At 39.6% G+C, this 24,842-nt stretch overlaps 1 protein-coding gene across 4 annotated transcripts in view; it reads left to right on the forward strand.

Annotated features, from left to right (window-relative positions):
• nf2 (neurofibromin 2) overlaps nucleotides 1-24,842 on the forward strand; it is a 32,500-nt gene that overhangs the window by 4,211 nt on the left and 3,447 nt on the right. Inside the window, exons 2-17 of one of the 4 annotated variants that reach the window (XM_033046143.1) lie at nucleotides 1,248-1,385; nucleotides 3,751-3,876; nucleotides 8,375-8,497; nucleotides 9,450-9,533; nucleotides 10,788-10,856; nucleotides 11,715-11,797; nucleotides 11,999-12,074; nucleotides 13,986-14,123; nucleotides 15,467-15,541; nucleotides 16,798-16,911; nucleotides 17,017-17,139; nucleotides 17,450-17,667; nucleotides 18,441-18,543; nucleotides 19,460-19,587; nucleotides 23,147-23,306; nucleotides 24,750-24,820. In XM_033046143.1, the coding sequence (XP_032902034.1) occupies nucleotides 1,296-1,385; nucleotides 3,751-3,876; nucleotides 8,375-8,497; nucleotides 9,450-9,533; nucleotides 10,788-10,856; nucleotides 11,715-11,797; nucleotides 11,999-12,074; nucleotides 13,986-14,123; nucleotides 15,467-15,541; nucleotides 16,798-16,911; nucleotides 17,017-17,139; nucleotides 17,450-17,667; nucleotides 18,441-18,543; nucleotides 19,460-19,587; nucleotides 23,147-23,306; nucleotides 24,750-24,812 (1,773 nt within the window). In that variant the 5' untranslated portion in view covers nucleotides 1,248-1,295 and the 3' untranslated portion in view covers nucleotides 24,813-24,820. The remainder of the gene's footprint in view (nucleotides 1-1,247; nucleotides 1,386-3,750; nucleotides 3,877-8,374; nucleotides 8,498-9,449; nucleotides 9,534-10,787; nucleotides 10,857-11,714; nucleotides 11,798-11,998; nucleotides 12,075-13,985; nucleotides 14,124-15,466; nucleotides 15,542-16,797; nucleotides 16,912-17,016; nucleotides 17,140-17,449; nucleotides 17,668-18,440; nucleotides 18,544-19,459; nucleotides 19,588-23,146; nucleotides 23,307-24,749; nucleotides 24,821-24,842) is intronic. The other 3 variants (XM_033046141.1, XM_033046144.1, XM_033046145.1) reach the window with 3 other exon arrangements.

The raw sequence follows: 24,842 nt of genomic DNA on the forward strand, positions 1-24,842 counted from the left end.
CACAGTGAGGAGTAATCCACCACTCAGATAAACCACCTGCTTCTTTACCGAACCTAATGAACACAAATGGTCTCCGCTTGCATGATATTTGAGATGGGAGCTCTGTTATAGTATAATAATATATTACTGAAATAGAATATTTTTAAATAAAAGGAGATTTAATCATACTGAAACTCTCCAATATAATACCATAGTCATCAGAAGCCAACTAGTAATATTCCAGTTGCAGCCAAGAAGTCAACATTTGCCATAATCTCCTGCTCTTGTACCCTCTACTCTTTCTGGAACAGGCATAGCCAGAGTGACATCCTTCAAACATTACCCTCTCCTATTGGTAGACCAGTTAAGAATCCAAACTACCATAGCACTGCAGATCCCAGGAACATTACTCTTGTGGATCAGCCTACCTTAAGGGACTTTGTCAAATGCCTTAGTAAAGGCTATGCAGACAATATCCGCTGCCTTACCCTCATCAATCAACTTTGTTACCTCCTCAAAAAAAAAACTCGTCAGATTTGTATGACATGGCCTGCTGGGGACAAAGACATGCTGACAGTCCCTAATCATCCCAATATCTAAACGGGACTAAAATCTATCCTTAAGAATCCTCTCTAATAGCTTAGAAGGAAGGAACAGCAGATGCTAGTTTACAAAAAAGAACGCAAAGTACTGGCGTAATTCGTGGGTCAGACAACATATCTGGAGCACATTGGATATGTGACATTTTTGGTTGGGACTCTTCTTCAGACTGAAGTTCATACTCCGGCTTCCTACCACATTCCGAAGATGTTTGTAGATTCATTGACTTCAGTAAATTACTCCTAGTGTGTAGGACATAGAGCGAATGTGCAGGTAATTGATGGTCAGCGTGGACTCAATGGGCCTAAGGGCCTGTTTCCATGCTGTATCTCTAACTTCTGCCTCTGGTCATTTTGGGCATAAGTTCTTACTGGGAAAATCCAGTTGTTTGATTGCCCAATCTTTAATCTGTTCATGCAAGGAAATAACTGATATTCAACAAAATATAGGTATGTTGGTAGAGTAGAAATTTGGCATTCTACAACTTATTTGAAAACTGGGTAAGGGATATCAATGAAGGAGGGAAAACAGGAGGGTTGCTTGTGTACATCCTGGAGTTTATGGAGACCATGTGAAGAGAGGCTGCTGTACATAAATAGACAGATATATGACTTCTTATAAATTGTCTCAATGGTTCACATGCCATTAATATTGCTTTCTCTTGCTAGGTTTAAAAATATCCTTGAAGGAATATCATCAAAGGATTTGGAAGCAAAATGTCGATAATGGGGTTAAAGAAAAAACAACCTAAAACCTTTAAAGTTAAGGTTATTACCATGGATGCAGAAATGGAATTCAGTTGTGAGGTAAGAGAGAGTTTCCTTTTTAGATTTAGATTTTTTTTTTACATTTAGTGTCCTTGGATTGTTCCAATGTTTTAGATGTAAGTGCTGTTATCTAGGCAAATTCAGCCACTGAATAGTGTAAAGTAATGCACAGTGGGAAATCAGATGTTGGATCTACTACTCTGTTGCAGGCAGTTGTAATTATATGGAGTTGAATGTGAGTCACTTGATTTAAGTTGTGAAAAGGTTCTATTTTTTTTTTTCAAATATTGCAAATGAATCTTATGTTTAATGAGATTGTTGAACTCTTGTTCATTAATTAATCTGAAATATGGCATTTCTGAAATGTTACACTCTTCAATATTGAAGTATAACCCAGAGATAATGCTCACAACCCTGGAGTGGTGCTTGAACCAATAGCCATCTCATTGAGATGAGATGTTGCCAAGTGCAGTTGCAAGAGTATGGTCAAATGGTCTCCTGAGGAGCATAACTGGTCTTCAGATTTACAATTTTAAAAAATATATAATAGACAATAGGTGCAGGAGTAGGCCATTCGGCCCTTCGAGCCAGCACCGCCATTCAATGTGATCATGGTTGATCAACCCAATCAGTACCCCGTTCCTGCCTTCTCCCCATATCCCCTGATTCCGCTATTTTTAAGAGCCCTATCTAGCTCTCTCTTGAAAGCATCCAGAGAACAAATAAGATTTATGGTTGTGCAGTAATAATGAAATATCTGTCAAAATGCACTGGATGGTTCCTTAGCTTGAATTTTCATTGTAATAATGAATTGTAAAATTGAATGCTCTCATTTTGAAGATTAAATACGTTTTTTCATTCACTCGTGTTAGGTTAGTTAAATTGGATATATTAAAGATAATGGAGAAAAATATGTATTTTAGCAATTCTGAATTTTGGATGTCATTTCATTAGAACCAATCAGTACAATTTCATACTTAGTATGAATGTGCCTAATGTATTAGTATGATTGCCACTGAACTGAATGCAAGTACAGAAGTTCACTGTACTTGGGTCCATGTGACAATAAAGTACCAATGAACCATTAAACTCTTGCCAGACTAAAAATATCCTCAAGTTCTTTGAGAATACTTCTCATCCTAGTTTAAGTTTTGTTTTGGGCACTTCAATAACAAAAGGTATCATCATTTATTTACGAACGTGTCCTTTTCTAATAAAATCAATTTGGCTGCTGCATTATGAGCCTTAACATATTCAATACTTTTTTATGTTCCCCTATCATTCCTGAAGGCCGCATGATTCATGCTGGTGTATTGTTCATATATTTACAATGTTTAATAATATTTTCCAATGATGAGTGCCAAGCTATTTCAATGCTGGGATTGTTTATGTTGGCCAAGACTAGTTTTGGCCTTACTGATCATCCAAACATTTTTTCCAGCAGAGTTGATAAATGCGAGTTGCTATTGGATAGTGTACCCTTGATTTGGTGTAACGCTCCCTCTTGTGGGGCGGGGGTGGGGGGGTTAGTAATGAAGATCGCTAGCATATCGGGCATCAGAGTAGCCCTTTTTAGAGATCGCATTGCTCACCCCAGTTAGGGAAAGGACAGGAGAAGATGTTTTCAATGTTGCTCTCCTAACAATAATTAACTGGCCTGCAGACTATGGATGGCAGTCGGCCCCTTTCAGTGGTTGAAAACAGACATTAAACCGAATTCTTGGTATGTGGAACTTATGCACTCTCATCGATAGAGAAGGCACAATGAGGTCCCAGTGAAGAACAGCCCTCGTAGCCAGCATGCTGTAGGATCGGTACTGCTGCTCTCAGTGAGATGTAATATGCTGATGAAGAAACACTGGGCTACACCTTTTTCTGGAAAGACAAATCTGAAAATGAAGATGTGCCACCTATGCAACTTTCCTTTAATAACTTCCCAAGTTACTTGTCGGTGTCAACAGATGTGTCATGAAGCGTCGTCACCTATTCCTGACACGTTAGCATCGTCAGTGCCTCTGTTCCTACCCTGACCAGCAGTGATGATGACAAGGAGGCATTTTGTGAGAACCTTCACTTTCTGGTGAAGTCAACTCCTGTAAGCAATAAGCCCATATTACTTGGCGATTTCAGTGCTAGTGTTGGGAGTGATTGTGAGATGTGAGGAGTTTGCATGAGCTTGGAAAGGCAAACAGCAACAGGCCTCTCCTGTTGACCGTGTGTGTGTGTGGAGAATGATCCTGCCATCAACATCTGGGAACTTGAATCCCTTGTTCACCTGAGCTATTGTGGGTGCTTTAGCCATTTTATCTTTTGTCACCCAAGACTATATTGTCCAGGCCAAGAAATGCATGAACTATTAATATTGAAGAGCAAATTGAGGGATGTGTTTTTTTTTGTATTGCAGGTGAAGTGGAAAGGAAAAGACCTTTTTGACTTGGTGTGTCGAACAATTGGATTACGGGAAACCTGGTTCTTTGGACTGCAATTCATTGTAAAAGATACATTTGCATGGTTAAAAACGGAGAAGAGGGTATGTATCAAGTTTTTATTTGGTTTAAAATGAATATTGTTTCCAGAAATCAAGAACATTTAGAAATATTATTACATTGAAATGTCTAAAACTGAGGTATCAAGAGTATTGATTGCAATTTTTAAACTTTTGAATATGCTTAAAAATTAATAGTACATTAAAACTTTCATTTTAAAATGGCTGCATTTTGACAAACCTTAGGAAAATTAACTGTAAGTAGTTATGAATTATAATTTCTAAATATTTGAAATTGTAGTTTATAAATATTTATTACCCAAGTAATAGATTTGAATAGACCAGTTATTTTTATTGAACCATGTTTAATACTGGCCAAATAAACACCAGCCGTCAGGTTCTGCAAGCCAGGAGACGATGTAGCTTGAATATTGGTTGCCTTTGTGTCATAAATTGGCGAACAATTGATAGAGGTAATGAAAGTTACGAATAAATAATTGTGGAAATACAATGAAAACAGAAATGTGTGAAGGATTATTCAGGAGCAGGCAGCATCTATTGATTGATACGGATGTGGTTAAGTTTGAGTAGTCCAATGATTGCTCCAAACATTTCCATGCTGCTAATGATATATTTTATAGGTCTTCAAAATATCTTTGAAGCGATGTTTTACAAACAAACTTAGTAAATAAAGTCATAGAAACATAGAAACATAGAAAATAGGTGCAGGAGTAGGCCATTCGGCCCTTCGAGCCTGCACCGCCATTCAATATGATCATGGCTGATCATCCAACTCAGTATCCTGTACCTGCCTTCTCTCCATACCCCCTGATCCCTTTAGCCACAAGGGCCACATCTAACTCCCTCTTAAATATAGCCAATGAACTGGCCTCAACTACCTTCTGTGGCAGAGAATTCCAGAGATTCACCATTCTCTGTGTGAAAAATGTTTTCCTCATCTCGGTCCTAAAAGATTTCCCCCTTATCCTTAAACTGTGACCCCTTGTTCTGGACTTCCCCAACATCGGGAACAATCTTCCTGCATCTAGCCAGTCCAACCCCTTAAGAATTTTGTAAGTTTCTATAAGATCCCCCTTAAATCTTCTAAATTCTAGCGAGTACAAGCCAAGTCTATCCAGTCTTTCTTCATATGAAAGTCCTGACATCCCAGGAATCAGTCTGGTGAATCTTCTCTGTACTCCCTCTATGGCAAGAATGTCTTCCCTCAGATTAGGAGACCAAAACTGTATGCAATACTCCAGGTGTGGTCTCACCAAGACCCTGTACAACTGCAGTAGAACCTCCCTGCTCCTATACTCAAATCCTTTTGCTATGAATGCTAACATACCATTCGCTTTCTTCACTGCCTGCTGCACCTGCATGCCTACTTTCAATGACTGGTGTACCATGACACCCAGGTCTCGTTGCATCTCCCCCTTTCCAAATCGGCCACCATTCAGATAATAGTCTACTTTCCTGTTTTTGCCACCAAAGTGGATAACCTCACATTTATCCACATTATGCTGCATCTGCCATGCATTTGCCCACTCACCCAGCCTATCCAAGTCACCTTGCAGCCTCCTAGCATCCTCCTCACAGCTAACACTGCCCCCCAGCTTCGTGTCATCCGCAAACTTGGAGATGTTGCATTCAATTCCCTCGTCCAAATCATTAATATATATTGTAAATAGCTGGGGTCCCAGCACTGAGCCTTGCGGTACCCCACTAGTCACTGCCTGCCATTGTGAAAAGGACCCGTTTACTCCTACTCTTTGCTTCCTGTCTGCCAGCCAGTTCTCTATCCACATCAATACTGAACCCCCAATACCGTGTGCTTTAAGTTTGTCTACTAATCTCTTATGTGGGACCTTGTCGAAAGCCTTCTGAAAGTCCAGATATAACACATCCACTGGTTCTCCCTTATCCACTCTACTAGTTACATCCTCAAAAAATTCTATAAGATTCGTCAGACATGATTTACCTTTCATAAATCCATGCTGACTTTGTCCAATGATTTCACCACTTTCCAAATGTGCTGCTATCCCATCTTTAATAACTGATTCTGGCAGTTATTAAAGATGACCCCACTACCGATGTTAGACTAACTGGTCTGTAATTCCCCGTTTTCTCTCTCCCTCTTAAAAAGTGGGGTTACATTAACTACCCTCCAATCCTCAGGAACTACTCCAGAATCTAAAGAGTTTTGAAAAATTATCACTAATGCATCCACTATTTCTGGGGCTACTTCCTTAAGTACCCTGGGATGCAGCCTATCTGGCCCTGGGGATTTATCGGCCTTTAATCCATTCAATTTACCTAACACCACTTCCCGGCTAACCTGGATTTCACTCAGTTCCTCCATCTCATTTGACCCCCAGTCCCCTGCTATTTCCGGCAGATTATTTATGTCTTCCTTAGTGAAGACAGAACCAAAGTAATTATTCAATTGGTCTGCCATGTCCTTGATCAATTCACCTGTTTCTGACTGCAAGGGACCTACATTTGTTTTAACTAGTCTTTCTCTTCACATATCTGTAAAAACTTTTGCAGTCAGTTTTTATGTTCCCTGCCAGTTTTCTTTCATAATCTATTTTCCCGTTCCTAATTAAGCCCTTTGTCCTCCTCTGCTGGACTCTGAATTTCTCCCAGTCCTCTGGCAGGCTGCTTTTTCTGGCTAATTTGTATGCTTCATCTTTTGTTTTGATACTATCCCTGATTTCCCTTGTTATCCACGGATGCCCTACCTTCCGTGATTTATTCTTTTGCCAAACTGGGATGAACAATTGTTGTAGCTCATCCATGCAGTCTTTAAATGCCTTCCATTGCATATCCACCGTCAACCCTTTAAGAATCAATTGCCAGTCTATCTTGGCCAATTCACGTCTCATACCCTCAAAGTTACCTTTCTTTAAGTTCAGGACCCTTGTTTCTGAATTAACAATGTCACTCTCCATCCTAATGAAGAACTCAACCATATTATGGTCACTCTTGCTCAAGGGGCCACGCACAACAAGACTGCTAACTAACCCTTCCTCATTACTCAATACCCAGTCTAGAATAGCCTGCTCTCTCGTTGGTTCCTCCACATGTTGGTTTAGAAAACTATCCCGCATACATTACAAGAAATCCTCTTCCTCAGCACCCTTGCCAATTTGATTCACCCAATCTATATGTAGATTGAAGTCATCCATTATAACTGTTTTACCTTTGTTGCACGCGTTTCTAATTTCCTGTTTGATGCCATCCCCAACTCCACTACTACTGTTAGGTGGCCTGTACACAACTCCCACTAGTGTTTTCTGCCCCTTAGTGTTTCGCAGCTCTACCCATATCGATTCCACATCCTCCAAGCTAATGTCCTTCCTTTCTATTGCGTTAATCTCCTCTCTAACCAGCAACGCTACCCCACCTCCTTTTCCTTTCTGTCTATCCCTCCTGAATATTGAATATCCCTGGATGTTCAGCTCCCAGCCTTGGTCACCCTGGAGCCATGTCTCCGTGATCCCAACTATATCATAGTCATTAATAGCTATCTGCACATTCAACTCATCCACCTTATTACGAATGCTCCTTGCATTGAGACACAAAGCCTTCAGGCTTGTTTTTACAACACTCTTACCCCTTATACAATTATGGTGAAAAGTGGCCCTTTTTGATTTTTGCCCTGGATTTGTCTGCCTGCCACTTTTACTTTTCACCTTGCTACCTATTGCTTCTACCCTCATTTTTTACACCCCTCTGTCTCTACGCTCACACATTTAAGAAACCCTTTCCCTTTAACTCCATCCTCGACTATCCCATTTGACACCCCACCCCCCTTATTCAGTTTAAAAACCACCTGCCAGAATGCTGGTCCCACACCTGTTAAGATGCAATCCGTCCCTTTTGTACAGTTCCCCCTTACTCCAAAACAGATCACAGTGATCTAAGAATCTAAGTCTTTCTAAACATTTTTATCATTTGAAACGCACTGCTGTCATAACTGCTGCAATAATAATGCTCGATGAAGACTGTTCCAATTATGCTGGCTCTTGTCATCTCTTTGATGCAATTGATTTAAATGACCAGTTTGATGCAGCTGAAAATTCCCCACTGCTTGAGAGGTTTTCAAAGATACCTAAAAGCAGGGAACTGCAGAGTCTGGGTCATACATAAAGACACAAACTGCTTAGGTCAGGCAGCATTTGGAGAACAATGATAGGTGATGTTTTGGGTCGGAACCCTTCTTCAAAGATATCTATTTGGATATGTGTATTAGAGGGACCAAGAATGAATGTATATTTCACACTTTCTTTTACTTTTACTTAATTGCCTTCTGCTAATTTTGAAAGCTGATTATATAGAATTTTGATATTCATGAATGTGCTGAATTATTGTGTCAAACCTTTAACATACAAGTTATGCAATAATGTTGCTTTTGAGAAAGACAATTTCAGCTTCAATTTCATATTTATAGTAGTTAAAGTTTGAGATATCCACCAATGGTAGGAGTTTCTCTTTACATGAATCAGAGAATTTATTTCTTGTTCTATCACAAAAACAGGTGCTGGATCAAGAGGTACCGAAGGAGGATCCAATTACATTTCACTTCCTGGCTAAATTTTATCCTGAGAAGGTGGAAGAAGAACTTGTCCAAGAAATCACCCAGCACCTTTTTTTCCTGCAGGTTTGTGTCCACATTTCTCCTGCAGGTTACTTTTATGATGTTATCATAATACATTGTTTATTTGTTTGGGAATCCATCTAAAGCTGTTAGAAAATGATGCTTGAGTGTGAATAGTAACATAAACAGTGGTATGTTACAGAAGAGTTTGGCTTGTGGACAACAGAATTTATTTTCTGATCAGTAATGGGCCAAGCAGAGTTTATGATGCCTCGTCATGAGGCAGTCAATGGTAAGGAAAGTCACAGCTGGCAGAGGAGCTAGTTTCAGGCGTATAATTACATTTTGATAGAGTGTGCATTCATCTGTTGACTAAATATTTGGGGTCAGAGTGGAGAAAGTATTTAAATCTTAGTGAGGAAATAGTAAAACAAAAAAATCTTTCAAATGAATAAACTTTGACTGGACTAAACCTAATTTTATATATTTAAAAATAAAGTTAATTCAGTGCTGAATATTTATATGCATGAATTAAATACAACATCGAGGATTTTTCAAATCAACTTCTGCAGATGGAGCAATGATACTGAATTATATGGTTTAGTTTAGAGATACAGCGCGGAATCAGGCTCTTCGGCCCATGTACGTCTCCTTACGTTAACACTATTCTACACACACTAGGGGCAATTTACAATTATACTTGTCTAATTAGCCTACAAATCTGCACATCTTTTGTAGTGTGGATAGATAAGCACCTGTAGTCGGGATCGAACCCGGGTCTCTAATGCTGTAAAGCAGCAACTCTACCACTACACCACCATGTCGCCATATGTTGGTTCATATCGGGCACCAATTGGAATGTTGGTTCATATTGGATTCTTCATATAATTAGTGAGCCACTTTGTCCCAATGTATTTGCCTGACAGTATCATATAATTAAAAGCCAGAATGAAATTGTCATATGCTTGCGGAATGGATACTTTAATGAATTAAATATGTTTTTTTTCCCTTATAGGTGAAGAAACAGATTTTGGATGAGGAGATTTACTGTTCCCCCGAGGCTTCTGTTCTGCTGGCATCTTATGCTGTTCAAGCAAAGGTTTGGTGCCCATAGAAGAACTGCAAATATTTCCCTGCACACTAGAATGCCTATCTTATCTTTAATCTTATTTCATTTGTGCTGTATCCATGAGTTTTGTTTAATGTAAAAGAACTGAGGAGCCATACAGAGCACTTCTGACCACTGGACTCAGTGGCTTGAGGAACTCTGTGGGCTTGATAGTGTGACCAGGCAAGATGGAAACGTTCTCATTGGTTGTGTACAGAACTGTTGGCTAGTGGCCAACACAGCCTGGCTCAGCTAGCTGTTAATGTTCCCCTTATCCACAGGGAGCATAATTTTGGGCCATGGACTGATGCCAGGAAACTTTCTTGGATACTGCAAGGTGAAGGAAATGGGTTTGTCCAAAGATGCTTCAGAGCTTGGTGTTGGCTACCTGTCAGTGTGGGAGCTTTAGCTGTGTCTATCCCAACCATGCTGATGCTCCTTTGTCTACAAATTTGCACAAGGTTGCCACCCATGGGTATTAGCAGAATTGGATTCTCCCAGCTTCACTTGGGCAATGGAGTGAGTCATTTAGAATTGTCTATTCTTAATTGGCAAGGTCTTTTAAAATCACATTTACAATAAAAAATATTTCATGGCTTTATTTTGTAGATGACTGTTAATTTAGATATGCTGATATGCCAAAACATGTTATTAATTGATAAGATATTTGTACTTGTGCATTCTTATCTATCTACTTATAATTGAGAACGATTTGTATTGCTTTATTATTAGCACCGAGATACAGTGAAACTAAACTTGGCGTGCTATCCAGTTAAATCATACTATGCATGGTAATAATTAAAATTCACAGAAAATAGTGATCAGTCTACTCTTGATATTATGGATTTTGGTTATGGCGGGCATTCTGTCTCTAAGAAGACAGACTGCTAGCTACACTGTGGGAGGCCATTAAAATTGGCAAGTCATTGGTTTGATCAACACTTATTAAAGTGTTACTGTATTAAACAATGTAACAAACAGCCTTTAGTATTTTTAGCTTGCCGTAACAAAAATACATTTTTAGCTGTTAAAAAGAACTTTGTATTTGAAAACGACTCATTATTTCACGAAATGGCCATGAGGCGGTTGGAGCGAAGCGCTTACTCAGTTACAGAGGACAACCTGTCCCAATTCCTCACCCCCCTCCCATGGTCCTTTGTAGCGAGGGTTATCTGTGCCAGCATTAAACACGTCACTTCTTTGCTTGTGATTTTAAACTATTTTGTATCCATGTTTTTTTTACAGTATGGTGACTATGATCCAAATTTTCATAAACCTGGTTTCCTGGCTCAGGATGAACTACTACCAAAAAGAGTAAGTGTGGCAACATTCAGCGAAGCTTCTTCTGTTACATGCTACATAATTTTTTTAATTATATGTGGTTGTTACTAATCTATCATTACTGTAGAGATTATGTAAAAAAAGATGAGCTTTAATACAAGATAAAAGTATATAAAATTAAATAATCAAAATTACTAACCCGTTCCTGATAAATTGACCAACAATGTTCTCATTGTATATAGAAATAAAAGGATTGATTATTGTGTGGCATGAGGCCAACTGTCACCTTGGGTAGAACTGGCCAATTAATCCTGCTCGCCTTATTTTTCCCTGTTGCCCTGTAATGTATTTTCCTGTAAATATTTATCCAGCCTTGTTACTGCTGAATCTCTTGTCCTTTTGGGAAATGCAATTCTGATCCTAACGAATTACTATTTTTTTTAAAAAGTGTCCTTCCCTAGGTCTACATTTGCTACTTTTGTAATGAGTTAGTGTACTCGAAGAGTTTCGAGTATAAACCTTTATTTATTTTTACATGTTGAAATGTGGTTCCTAAGAAATTGGGACTGAAAGCAAAACTACTGAATATTAATTACTGAATGAAAGGAGTTCAGTTTATTGTAGAGATATGGCATGGAACTGGCCCCGCTGCCTTCCAAGTTGAAAACCTAATCTTGCTCTGTTCCATTGGCTAACAAATCCATATATTTGTCCACTGTTTGAGCTACAACTTGTCATTTTACCATTTTGCACGGAATGCCAACCCTGAACATGCGACAATTCTTTAGTCTGCTATTTTAATGCATGCAACATTGAACCCGAGAATTGTTTTGGGAACAATTTTAATACTATTCACTAATTACAGTTTACATTTTACACTGCATGTTTTAGGTTCTTAAACAATATCAAATGACAGCAGATATGTGGGAAGAAAAGATAACAGCCTGGTATGCTGAGCACAGGGGAATCGCCAGGTAAGCTTTACTACATCAAATCAGATTTTATGAAATCGGCTTGTATTCACTGGAATTTAGAAAGATGAGAGGGGCTCTTATAGAAACATATAAAATTCTTAAATACTATGATTCTTTTTAATGGTGAAAATGATGTTGCTATAATGCTGAAAACCACATGCACTAATTTCCCTTTTCATTTATTCCCCAATCACTTGACAGAGACGAAGCTGAAATGGAATATTTGAAGATTGCGCAGGACCTAGAAATGTACGGAGTAAATTATTTCCCAATCACAGTAAGTATTTTGCAATACTGTAATCATAATAGGTATATGAACTTGGGCAAAAAAAACACTCAAAATTAAAAAGGATTTTTGCTTGATCTTAAAGTGGGCTCTTTACGAAGAAGATGGTCTAGCTTTGAAATTGTTGTTTATCTCTGTTTCAATGGAATGCTATCAGTGCAGCCATTATGTAGTAAATGGCATTACTGAACAAAGTGGCATATAGGAATATTAATGCATATTAACTACCTTAGGGGGATGACAGTGTGCTGAATGTTCCTTATGAACCGTCAAAGATACTGGAAGAGTTGGTTTCCATGTTTTCTGTTTTGCTATAGAAACAATAGGTAGTGATTTTGACCCCAACAAAATTTCTAGTTTAGAATAAACAAAATGAATGCTGGATCAAAAATTTGACTTTAATTTGAACAGGTAATTAACCAATGTGATAGTTTGCAGAACACGAAGCAGGAAATAAATTGAAATGGGATGCATGGTCTTCCAAATTGTCTTTGACAAAGTTTCAATAATGGGCTTGTCAAAAAGATTGAAGATCATGGAATAAAAAGGGCTGTAATCATCGATAAAAGTGCCTAAGTAACAGGAAACGGGAAGGAATAGGGAAAGGGAATTGGAGATCTCCAGAGGACCATTGCTTTTTGTAGTATATGTACTATTACTGACCTGACTTGGATGTCAGGACAATTTCTAAATTTGTTAGTGACATATATTTGGACTATTAAGAACTGCACGGAAAGTAGTAAAGAGATATATTCAGGCACTTAGAATGGGCAGATTGGTGGCAGATATAATTGAATACTGAGAAAAGTGAGGTGCTGCATTTTGATTGGAAAAATGGTAAGTGGTTATGTTAACCTTCTGAAGAATACAAGAACAATTGAGCAAAACTGATTGAGAAAATAGTTAAAGTAACACATGGAATCCTAGATTTTAGAAGGAGGTATAGGAATAGCAGAATAGAAGCCATAAGGAACCTTTTTTTAAACACTGCTTCAGCCACAATTGGAGCATGTTTTCAGTTTTGGGCACAAAACTTCAGTTAGTATGTAAATACTTTGGAGAGGTTGTGAAAGTGATGTAACAAAATGATTCCAGGGATGAGGGTCTTTTATATTGTGGATAGCCTGGAGATTGTAAAGCTGAGATTGTTCTGGAGGGCTACAAGGATTATCTGAATATTTCAAATTATAAATTGTATCAGCTGACAAGATAGGAAAAAATGTTCCCACTATCCAAACAGTCATAGAATGAAGATATAAGCAAAAGAGTTAAGAGACTTTCGGGAATGCAGTTTTAAAAGCAGGGCAGTGGGATTGCCTTCATGGTTGCTACATACTTAAGGCTACATGATGGCTTTCGCTGCCATAACCTTTCTGTGAAATTGTAATTTGCTATTCAGGTCTTCACTTGTTCAAGCAGAATGTTTATTTAATTAGTGTCAGTGACACTGAAGTTGCTTTTGCGGAGCAGCAGGTTACAATTGAAATTCAATAATGAGTACTGACCCTCCAACTTGACAGGGAAGGGTCAGTACCTTCCTGATGTGTTTATGGCATAATAGTGAATTGATACTTCCATTAGAAAAGCTAGAAAACAAGAATGTTCAACTTTCTTTGGAAGCTACATATTAATAAATAATAAAAATTCACAACGATGCCCACACCATACAGTAGACATTACTACACAAAATATGGGTCTTGGAGGTGTAAAATAAAAAAAGTAAATGGCAGAAAAGATCATTTCGGTTTATTGGAAAATTAATGTTTCTGTTTAAACACATTTCGGCAGAACTTTTGAGTAGACTATTTGAATTTAATTTTCCATTTATATGTATTCCTTTTAAAAGGTTTGACTATAAATTGTATATATTTTCAATGTAACTTTAATTACAATTTATAAAAGCAAAATAAAAGGGACACCGACTTGCTACTTGGAGTTGATGCACTTGGTCTTCATATCTACATCCCTGACAACAAGCTGTCATCTAAGAAGTCATTCGCATGGAGTGGAATCAGAAATATTTCCTACAGTGAAAAAGAGGTAGAGAGATTTTCAGACTGTTTATTGTCTTTTTATTTGTTAAAATTCTGTACGTTAGAATCCTTTTTATTATACACTCTTTACACATTATGCCTGTAGGAATACGATTAAGTAAAACTGTTTTCTTACATCGCTTGATTTTAACTATTTCAGAAAGTCCCTATATTTGGTCAGTTGAATTGGAATGCAAGTTTTTTTTCTCTCCATGGATCAAGAGTTGAGTCTACTTCATGATCGTGATGATATCTTTTTTCAAACTGTTGGTTTGTTAATGATTTTGGCTATTAATTTACACTTTGTGTAGGGTGCTCTCTTTGGAATGTGGGTCATAAAGAGGGAGATTGTTTAATGTAGAAAGCTAAATTTGTCACCATGACGAATGGAAATAAATGCAAAATAATAATGTTATCTTATCTACCTATGTTTAAGATGGAACTGCAGATGCTGGAAAATCGAAGGTAGACAAAAATGCTGGAGAAACTCGGCGGGTGAGGCAGCATCTATGGAGCGAAGGAATAGGCAACGTTTCGGGTCGAGACCCTTCAGGCTGATGTGAGGGTGGGGGGGGGGGGGGCGGGAAGAAAGGAAGAGGCGGAGACAGTGGGCTGAGGGAGAGCTGAGAAGGGGAGGAGAAAGCAGGGACTACCTGAAATGAGAGAAGTGAATGTTCATACCTCTGGGGTGTAAACTGCCCATGCAAAATTGGAGCAGCAGCACCTCATATTTTGCTTGGGCAGCTTACACCCCAGCAGTATGACCATTTCACTTCTCTAATTTCAGGTAGTCCCTGCTTTCTCCTCCCCTTCTCAGCTCTCCGTCAGCCCACTGTCTGCCTCTTCCTTTCTTCTTCCCGCCCCCCCCCCCCACCCTCACATCAGTCTGAAGAAGGGTCTCGACCCGAAACGTTGCCTATTTCCTTCGCTCCATAGATGCTGCCTCACCCGCTGAGTTTCTCCAGCATTTATGTCTACCTTGTTATCTACCTGTTTCTTTTATCTTAATTCTTCTGTGATTTGTTTTCCTCGCTTAACCATTGAAAAATTAAATGAAATATAGTCTGCACATTTCGTAAAAATTGTCACAAAATGTGTGTGGGTAGCTTAATTTGGAATCTCTGTCCTCTAATTTGCGAGTATCTGATTCCAAACAAGCAATGAAATAGCTTACAATATCACTTTTATGTAAATAATGCTTAACATATTAGAGGTGCAGCTAATATACTGGCTTCTTGATGTCTTCAAAGATGCAATTAATTCAAAGCAAAGATTTCTAAACTAAGTTGGAAGCTTCATAATCTATGGACTGGCCAAATTTCAACTTAAAGCTTACCCTTACTTTTACAGTTTACTATCAAACCCTTGGACAAAAAGGCAGAGGTTTTCAAATTTTACTCGTCACAGCTCCGTGTGAATAAATTGGTAAGTTTATCTTCCTATGATAATTTAAACTAACAGCTTCTACCTTGCCCCATAATATCAAACCTCTCTGCAGTTGATTATGCTTATTTCAGATTTAATTTATGCTCTGTTCATGTTTATAAAAGTTGAAGCGTAAGAGTGCAGATGTTGGAAAGCTGCAATGAAAACACACAATGTGATTAATCTATGGAATTCTCCACCCCAGTGGGTTGTGGAGCTGAGATCAATTGGGGGGGGGGGGGGTTGAGTCAAATGGCCTAATTCTATTCCTTATGACCTTATTCATGTTTCCAATTTCAATCAAGAGTTTTTGACCTGGCATTGTGGTGGATAGGCCAAGCACTGACATGACAATTCAGTCTGCTCACCATTGCAAAATGGTAGTTGGCACACCAAATTGGTTTGACACTTTAGTGTGCACTTAATGTACTCTGGTTTTGTCCAACGTAAGTTTGAGGAACACTACTTCGGCTTACCTCAAAATCTTGATATGCAGTTTAACAGAATCACTGAGTTTGTAATGGTTTTACAGTAGGACTAATTGCAGTCTTGTTTTCTGAAGAAGGGTCTCAACCTGAAACGTCACCCATTCCTTCTATCCAGAAAACCTGCCTTTCCCCCTGAGTTACTCCAGCATTTTATGTCTCTTTTCTTGAATGGTTTTGGCCGAGTCCTTATCAAGTTATTTTAAGTATTTTCCATGCAGTTTGTTCTCCCAGGAGCCAGCATTTAAAATTTTCCTAACTAAAGTTGTGAAAGTATTTATTAACAGAGTAAATCTTCCTTGTACCAGAGTAAAAGGTTTTGGGGATAATTTTAAAATGCTTGATATAAAGAAATTCGGAACATTTCAATATTAATGGGGATTGAAAAATAGCATTTTAAAAATATATAATTTAAAGAATTAAATTGTTTTAAATGTATCACAATAATAAAGATATAAACTTTGGTTCATATTCGATCTTAGAAGCGCATTAAAATTAATGTGTAATGTGTTAAGACTTGAATTTGCATTGAATATGAATTTTGTAATTAGGTATATATTTTGAAACTGTGGCTTACTTCAAGATGGGTTCAAGCAACCAATCTTTTTTTCTGTAGTTTATTAATATTCCTCACTTTCCACAGCACTTCCTATAAAAAGAAAGTAAGTTGCTTTTGTTGAAAATGGTCATCTATTGCAAGTCCATGTTACTTGAAGAAATTATTTAATTCTACCAGAATTATGCAATAACACGTCCTCTGCCTGTTTTCAGATTCTGCAGTTGTGTATTGAAAATCATGACCTGTTCATGAGAAGAAGGAAAGTAGATTCAATTGAAGTTCAGCAGATGAAAGCGCAAGCTAGAGAAGAAAAGGCTAGAAAAAAGGTTAGTCCATTCTATGTAAAATTATGTACATGATACAATTTAATATTGGTGCATTAATGTGACAGCAGCATTATTTTGTTTAAAGATGGATTATTGTTATTTCAGATGGAACGCCAAAGATTAGCTAGAGAAAAAAAGTTGAGGGAAGAGGCTGAACGAGCAAAAGAAGATTTGGAGAGACGACTTTACCAATTACAAGACGAGTCTAGACTAGCAAATGAGGCACTGGTAAGTTCAATATCTCTTCTTAAGTGTGGAACACGTACAGAATGCCAAAAAATATACAAACACGGAAGACAAAGGTAATCTAAGTATGGCACAGTCTCATGCAGAAATATTGTATTGGTACAACCTTTCTCAACCTAATAGACAATGAATAGTAGCACTGAACTATTTCATACAAAAACCTTCTGGTTAGTGGTGATCAGTTTTAACAATGCGTATGCTATGATCTTTAAAAAAAAATAATAGAACTTGGATGTGGTTTAAACGTTGTTGCATACTGATAATTATTCCATAAATTAATGCTTCTTACTAGATCCGATCAGAGGAGACTGCCGATTTACTTGCTGAGAAGGCACAAATTGCAGAGGAGGAGGCCAAGTTACTTGCTCAGAAAGCTGCAGAGGCAGAACAGGAACGACAAAGGTTGGAAGTCACAACCCTAAAAACTAAAGAGGAGAAGCGTCTCATGGAACAGAAGATGCGAGAAGCAGAGTTGATAGCTGTCAAGCTAGTGGAGGAATCGGAGAGGAGGTTGGTTAGCCTGCAGTTTGGAAGTCTAGGATAAATGAATTTTATTGAAGTCAGTATCATCAGATAGAGAATACCAAACCTCTAGTTAAATCATTTAGTATTAAATGTAAAAAATGATGTGACATATCCTATAACGGTCAGTCTATACTCTGTTTACTCTTTTACCAGCATTCTTTTCTCAACACGTTTTGTTGATTAGGTTGTTTCAAGAGAGATCAACATTTGAAAACGAGAGAAAGTGAATGAGTGAATTAGTGGCTAGAAAACAATCAAATACTTCCGAACATCTTTATTGGTCTTGAATATCTAGAAAGGCAAGCTATGGTGATTGCAAAACCACTAAATTGCAAGTGCACTGTGCCTCTTGCAGTACTATAACTTCACTTAAAGAAATGCTTTCCATTTGAAAGTTTTCTACGTGAGCCAAACCTTTTACTGGCATTGGGCAAAAATTCCTCCTGATTGATTGAGGAGGTCTGATGTGATGTCTGACATTTGAGGTAGATCTGCCAGTAGCTTAGACAGCTCAGTATAAATTATCTGTTTACAATGATCTAATAAGCTTACCTTCCATTTCCCCCATGTTTTTCTTGCTCGTGAGAGTGGCTCAGGATTACATGTCAATTTGTTTGCCCCCTCCTCTCCATCCGTGGGTGCAATCAAAGCCAGGAACATTTTCTTTACCATTCCTCGAAGGAATACCGTAGCAGTGTGCCGCATTACTGATGGAATTGTATAATAATACAATTTTGGTTTAAAAATTCTTATTTCAGGTCTAAGGAAGCAGAACAACTAAAGCAAGATCTAAATGAAGCTAGAGAGGCAGAGAGAAGAGCCAAGCACAGACTGCTGGAGATTACAAAACCCAGTTATCCGGTAAATGCAAAATCATGAACTTAAGAGTAAATTTTTTTTTTGTGCATGTATGTTTAAATCCTTGTACCCAATATGAGTACTTGCAAAAATGTTGAAGTCATGGAGATAATAGCTGTAAAGCATGGAAGCAGACTCTTCCCAACTAGTTCATGTCAAGATGCTGATCCAATCTGGTCCCATTTACCTTTGTTTGGCCCTTGCTCTTTTAATTAATTTAAAAAAAGAGGTAACATTTGTAATGTTTCTCACATGGTTATTTTTATTGAATTTCTGAATAAAAGTGTGAAAAATATACATCTTCTAGATGCGCTGGGACGCATCCTCGGTGATGTGACCTGGGGTCATCGGGTGTTTCCGGTCTCACAACATCAGATACCCTCGCCCAGGCGACCCAGCCGGGGTTGATCAGGCCCCAGCTTGCGTCCCAGCAGCAACCGCCCACGGATCAGCCATCTTAATAATTACTTTTCAGGGGTTGGGAGATTCTAGTGCGTGTAGGGACTGGGCTCTGTGGGGTGAGTCCTGGCCGGGCTCCTCCTGCGTCTCACCAGGTTCAAGGCACCTCTTTCTCCTTCTCCGAGCATTTCATTCTCGCCTGATGGATTTTTAGGCCATGGTGGTTCATTAGGCCTTTCCGTAGCTTTATTGGGTGACTTTCACACGAAAGACACAGACGGGGGTGCTAACCCAGCCTTTTATTTATGTATTGTATTTATTTGCCTTTCTTGTACATCAGTGGAGCTGCACACTAAATCTCGTTGCACTGACGTGCAATGACAATAAAAGATATTATTATTATTATTATTATGAACTAGTATATTTCACGACAGAAGTTTTTTTTTTGACTGAATTTGTTTTGCAGTATTCTGACCAATCCTTAATGCAGAGGTCAGAATTTTAAAATCTTTTTCCATAGGTTATTGCTTCATATTCGGCTCATCCTCCTGCTGATGTTGGTGATCTTAATTTAGAATCCGGATCTTTTAAATTTGATTTCAAGGATACTGATATGAAGCGACTATCCATGGAGATAGAACGAGAACGGTACGTTGTTACACTTCCATCTCCAATACTATCCTCCCAAGAATGCCTAACATTGCAAAGCATCAAATTATATAACCTCACCCCCCTCTTCTCCCATCTCCAACGGGTACCCCCTCCTCTTGAACTCCCCCGCATGGCCATCTACCTGCTTTAGACCTTTTTATTTTAAACTGTCGGCGGGACATCAACCGCCTCAACTTCTCCACTCCCCTTTCTCACTCTCACCTCTTCCCCCCCGGAATGTTCAGCCCTCCACTCACTCTGCAACAACCCAGACTGGGTGATCAAACCTGCCGACAAGAGAGGTGCAGTGGCAGTCTGGCACGCTGATCTCTACAAGTTTGAGGCCACGCGCCAACTCTCAGACACCTCATCCTACTTACCCTCGGACCATGACCCCATAGACGAGCACCAGGCCATGATCTCTAACACTATCACTGACTTCATCACTTCCGGCTCCCTGCCCTCCCAAGCCTCCAACCTCATCGTTCCCCAACCCCGCACGACCTGATTTTACCTTCTCCCCAAAATCCACAAACCTGACTGTCCTGGTAGACCCATTGTTTCTGCCTGATCGTGTCCCACCGAACTTATTTCCACATACCTTGACTCCATCCTATCCCCTCCTGGTTAAATCCTACCTATGTTCAAGACACCTCACACGATCGTCGTCTACTCCATGACTTCCGTTTTCCAGGCCCCCATTCCCTCGTCTTCACCATGGATATCCAGTCACTCTACACCTCCATCCCCCACCAGATGGGTCCTCGACCGCAGAACCAACCAATCCCCGTCTACTGATACTCTCCTCCGCCTAGCGGGGCTGGTCCTTGCCCGTAACAGCTTTTCGTTTGACTCCTCCCATTTCCTACAAATACAAGGGGTAGCTATGGGCCCAAGCTATGCCTGCCTCTTTGTAGGGTACGTCGAACAATCTTTGTTCGAGGTGTACCATGGCCCTATCCCCAAACTCTACCTCTGCTACATCGACGACTGCATTGGTGCTACCTCCTGCACTCATACACAACTCACTGACTTCATCGATTTCACCACTAACTTCCATCCAAAACTCAAATATACCTGGACCATTTCTGACATCTCCTACCATTTCTAGACCTCGCTATCTCCCTCGCAGGGGATAGACTACTGACCGACATCTACTATAAACCCACTGACTCCCATGGCTATCTGGATTACACTTCTTCCCACCCTGCTTCCTGTGAGGACTCCATCCCCTACTCCAAATTCCTCCGTTTACGCCGCATCTACACCCAGGATGAGGAGTTCCACACCAGGGCATCGGAGATGTTATCATTCTTCATGGAACGGGGGTTCCCCTCTTCTACTATCGATGAGGCTCTCACCAGGGTCTCTTCTATATCATGTAACTCTGCTCTCACTCCCCATCCCCCCCACTCATAACAAGGGCAGAGTCCCCCTTGTCCTCACCTTCCACCCTACATGCCGTCACATACAACAAAAAATCCTCCGACATTTTTGCTAACTCCACCGGGATCCCACCACTGGCCACATCTTCCCATCTCTTCCCCTGTCTGCTTTCCGCAGAGACCACTCCCTTCGTAACTCCTTGGTCAATTCGTCCCTTTCCACCAAAACCACCCCCTCCCCGGCACGTTCCCTTGCAACCGCAGGAAATGCTACACTTGTCGCTTTACATCCCCCCTTGACTCCATTCAAGGACCCAAGCAGTCTTTCCAGGCGAGGCAGAGGTTCACCTGCACCTCCTCCAACCTCATCTGCTGCTCTCGGTGTCAGCTGCTCTACATCGGTGATACCAAGCGTAGGCTTGGCGATCGCTTTGCCCAACACCTCCGCTCGGTTCGCAATAACCAACCTGATCTCCCGGTGGCTCAGCACATCAACTCCCCTTCGCATTCCGAATCCGACCTTTCTGTCCTGGGCCTCCTCCATGGCCAGAGTGAGGCCCACTGTAAATTGGAGGAGCTGCACCTCATATTTCGCTTGGGCAGTTTACACCCCAGCGGTATGAACAATTACTTCTCCAATTTCAGGTCCCTGCTTTCTCCTCCCCTTCCCAGCTCTCGCTCAGCCCACTGTCTCCGCCTCTTCATTCTTCCCGCACCCCCCACCCTCACATCAGTCTGAAGAAGGGTCTCGACCCGAAACGTCGCCTATTTCCTTCGCTCCATAGATGCTGCCTCACCCGCTGAGTTTCTCCAGCATTTTTGTCTACCTTCGATTTTCCAGCATCTGCAGTTCCTTCTTAAAAATGATATAATCCAATCAGTTGTAGCTGATGTTCAGGTGACAATTTCATATAGAATGTTAAACCTGATGAAAGATTTATATTAATTCATAATTTCACTTTTACTATCCAATTGTTTCAAGAGAGAGTTAGATTTAGCTCTTAAGGCTAAAGGAATCGGGATATGGGGAAAAAACAGGGTACTGATTTTAGATGATCAGCCATGATAATATTGAATCGCAGTGCTGGTTCGAAGGGCCGAATGGCCTACTGAACCTATTTTTTTTTTTCCCTATGTTTTCTAGTTCTCTTGCATTTCTGATCCATATAATTGCAAATACCTTCTCCCAGTTCTTCCAGCTGTCACCATCTTCCAACCACCCTCACATTCCCACTAGCATGTGTGAGACGACAGTTCAGTGTTTCCAAATCACTGAACTTTCTGCAACACAAACTGCTCAAATTGGCCTGCTACAGGATCTTGTGGCGTGGGCCCAGTTGCATTCCTTCTCTTCAGAGATGCTGCCTGTCCCGCTGAGTTACTCCTGCTTTTTGTCTTTTTAAATGTATGTTGCTTATCTAATATTTAGTGCTTAAATAATAGAACCAACTTGCCAGTATCTAATCCAATCTGCGTTATATCCTAATTCAATTTAATCCCCTCCCAATGATTTCATAGTATATAATAATTTTTATATTTACTGCTGTAAGTATTTTCATTGATTGTGCTTTTGTTTTGTTTATTGACAAACCGAGTTTAGTTTAGAGATACAGCGCGGAAACAGGCTCTTTAGCCCACCGAGTCCACACCTGACCAGCAATCCTCGCACATTAACTCTCCTACACACAATAGGGACAATTTATATTTATACCAAGCCAATTAACCTACAAACCTGCATGTCTTTGGAGTGTAGGAGGAAACCGAAGATCTTGTAGAAAACCCATAGGGAGAATGTACAAACTCCGTACAGACAGCACCCGTAGTCTGGATTGAACCAGGGTCCATGGTGCTGTATGCAATGTAAGGCAGCAACTCTATTGCTGTGCCATTGTGCTGCCCACCGCCCAAGTGTTGAAACTAATTTAGCAGCTCAAAATTAGCTTTGGTCCTATGCTCAGCGTCTCATGGATGCTGTTTGAGTTTGTTTGGAATGTAACATGAAGGGATACCTTAATCTAGACCAAAGGCCCTGAGATACAAAGCCCACATTATATTGATGACCACTGTAGGATTAAAAAACAGTAAAAACAATCTGGCTCACTTTTTTCTTGTAATTCTTGCAGTTTTGAAGAGTCAAATTACATTTGCACGTTATTTTTTTGATGTCTTAGTGTGGAATATATGGAAAAAAGCAAACACCTACAAGAGCAGTTGAAGGAGCTCAAAACTGAAATTGAGGCTCTGAAACTAGAGGAACGACAAGCTAACATGGGCATCCCTACCAATGCGACTATGGAATTTTCTGATAATGCTTACACACCACTCAGTAATGTGAGTTTTCTTTTATGATGTATATTCAGATATAACATAGATGAATATTGTTCAAATTAATAGGTAGATGGTAATTTAGGCCAGGGTCAGCCAACCAATGAGGTGAAACATTTCCCTGCATTATTAAAATAGAATAAAAGTTACATATATTCAATCAACATAACGTGTTTGTCTTATATAATTAAAGAACACACTACCACGTCACTTCACTGGTAAATAACAAAGGTGTTCTTGAGTAGAATATGATCTGTGAGATAGGATGGAGCCAAAAGATGGATGCCACCTACATCCTCCAGTTAGTGTTTGTCCTTTTTAGGATTCTTGTAACACTATTCTACCTACCTAGCATTTTTTCAAAAACCCGTATTTTCAAACTGATTACTATTCAAAACTTATTGTCTCTTCCACCTAATTTACTATCGACTCCCACTGAATTGAAATTGGATATCATGACAATCCTGGGAATGTCAAATTATCTCTCATTCCAGATGACAACTAATGTACACTTTCAGAAGGTTGCTCTATAAATTTGAAGCATGTTTTTAACCCATTCACACTGTTAGCCATATAATATGCTGTAGGTTATCCCAATTTCTTATTCACTCCCTACGCACAAGGGACAATTTACAGCAGCCAGTTAAATTACAACCGGTGGCTCTTGGAATGTGGGAGGAAACCGGAGCACCCGGATTAAACTCGTGATGTCACAGGGAGATCGCGCAGATTCCACGCTTGACGGTACCTGAGGTCAGGATTGAACCCGGGTCTCTGGCATGTGAGGCAGCAGCTTTACCAGCTGCCTCAATGTGCTGCCCTTCCTTAAAGCCATTTTCCTATGCTATCTGCACATCAATTTACCCTAACAGATCAATAGATTTCTAAACATTGTTTGAAACAACTTGAGGAAGGTAATTTCAAAGTTCACCGCACTTTACATGAAGAGGCTTCTCCTCATCTTAATCCTAAATGGCCTGGTTCTAGACTTCTCAGGCGGGTGTAAGGTCTGCCTTGCATCCAACATGGCAAACATTGCAAGAACTTTGTAAGCTTCACTGAGATCTGTTCTCATTTTTCTACACTGGGAAATTTTCAGCCAAGTATCCTTAATCTCTCCATTCAGAAAACCCGCTGTCCCCGGAAAGAGGTTAATGAATTTGCAATGTACTTCATATATAAAAACAAATTTTTTTTTCAATTAGGAGACTAAAATTTCACATAATATTCCAAGTACTCTCATCAAGGCCCAATATAATTGTAGAAAACATCTTTATTTGTGTTTCCAAATCTAAAAGATCAGCATACCATTTGCCTTTTAGATTGAATGTTGAGAATAGATTTCGGAGGATTTGTATGGTGGTTACATATGCTTCATTCATTCACTCAAATGTTTCACTTAACTTAATCTTTCTATTTGTTATTTGCCATATATGTTGCCCATAAAAGGACGCAAAGTGCTGGAGTAACTCAGCGGGTCAGACAACATTTCTGGAGAACATGGATAGGTGACATTTTGGGTCGGGACCCTTCTTCAGACTG

The sequence above is a fragment of the Amblyraja radiata genome, chromosome 28 (genome assembly GCF_010909765.2).
Source record: "Amblyraja radiata isolate CabotCenter1 chromosome 28, sAmbRad1.1.pri, whole genome shotgun sequence".
In the NCBI taxonomy this organism is placed as follows: domain Eukaryota; kingdom Metazoa; phylum Chordata; class Chondrichthyes; order Rajiformes; family Rajidae; genus Amblyraja; species Amblyraja radiata.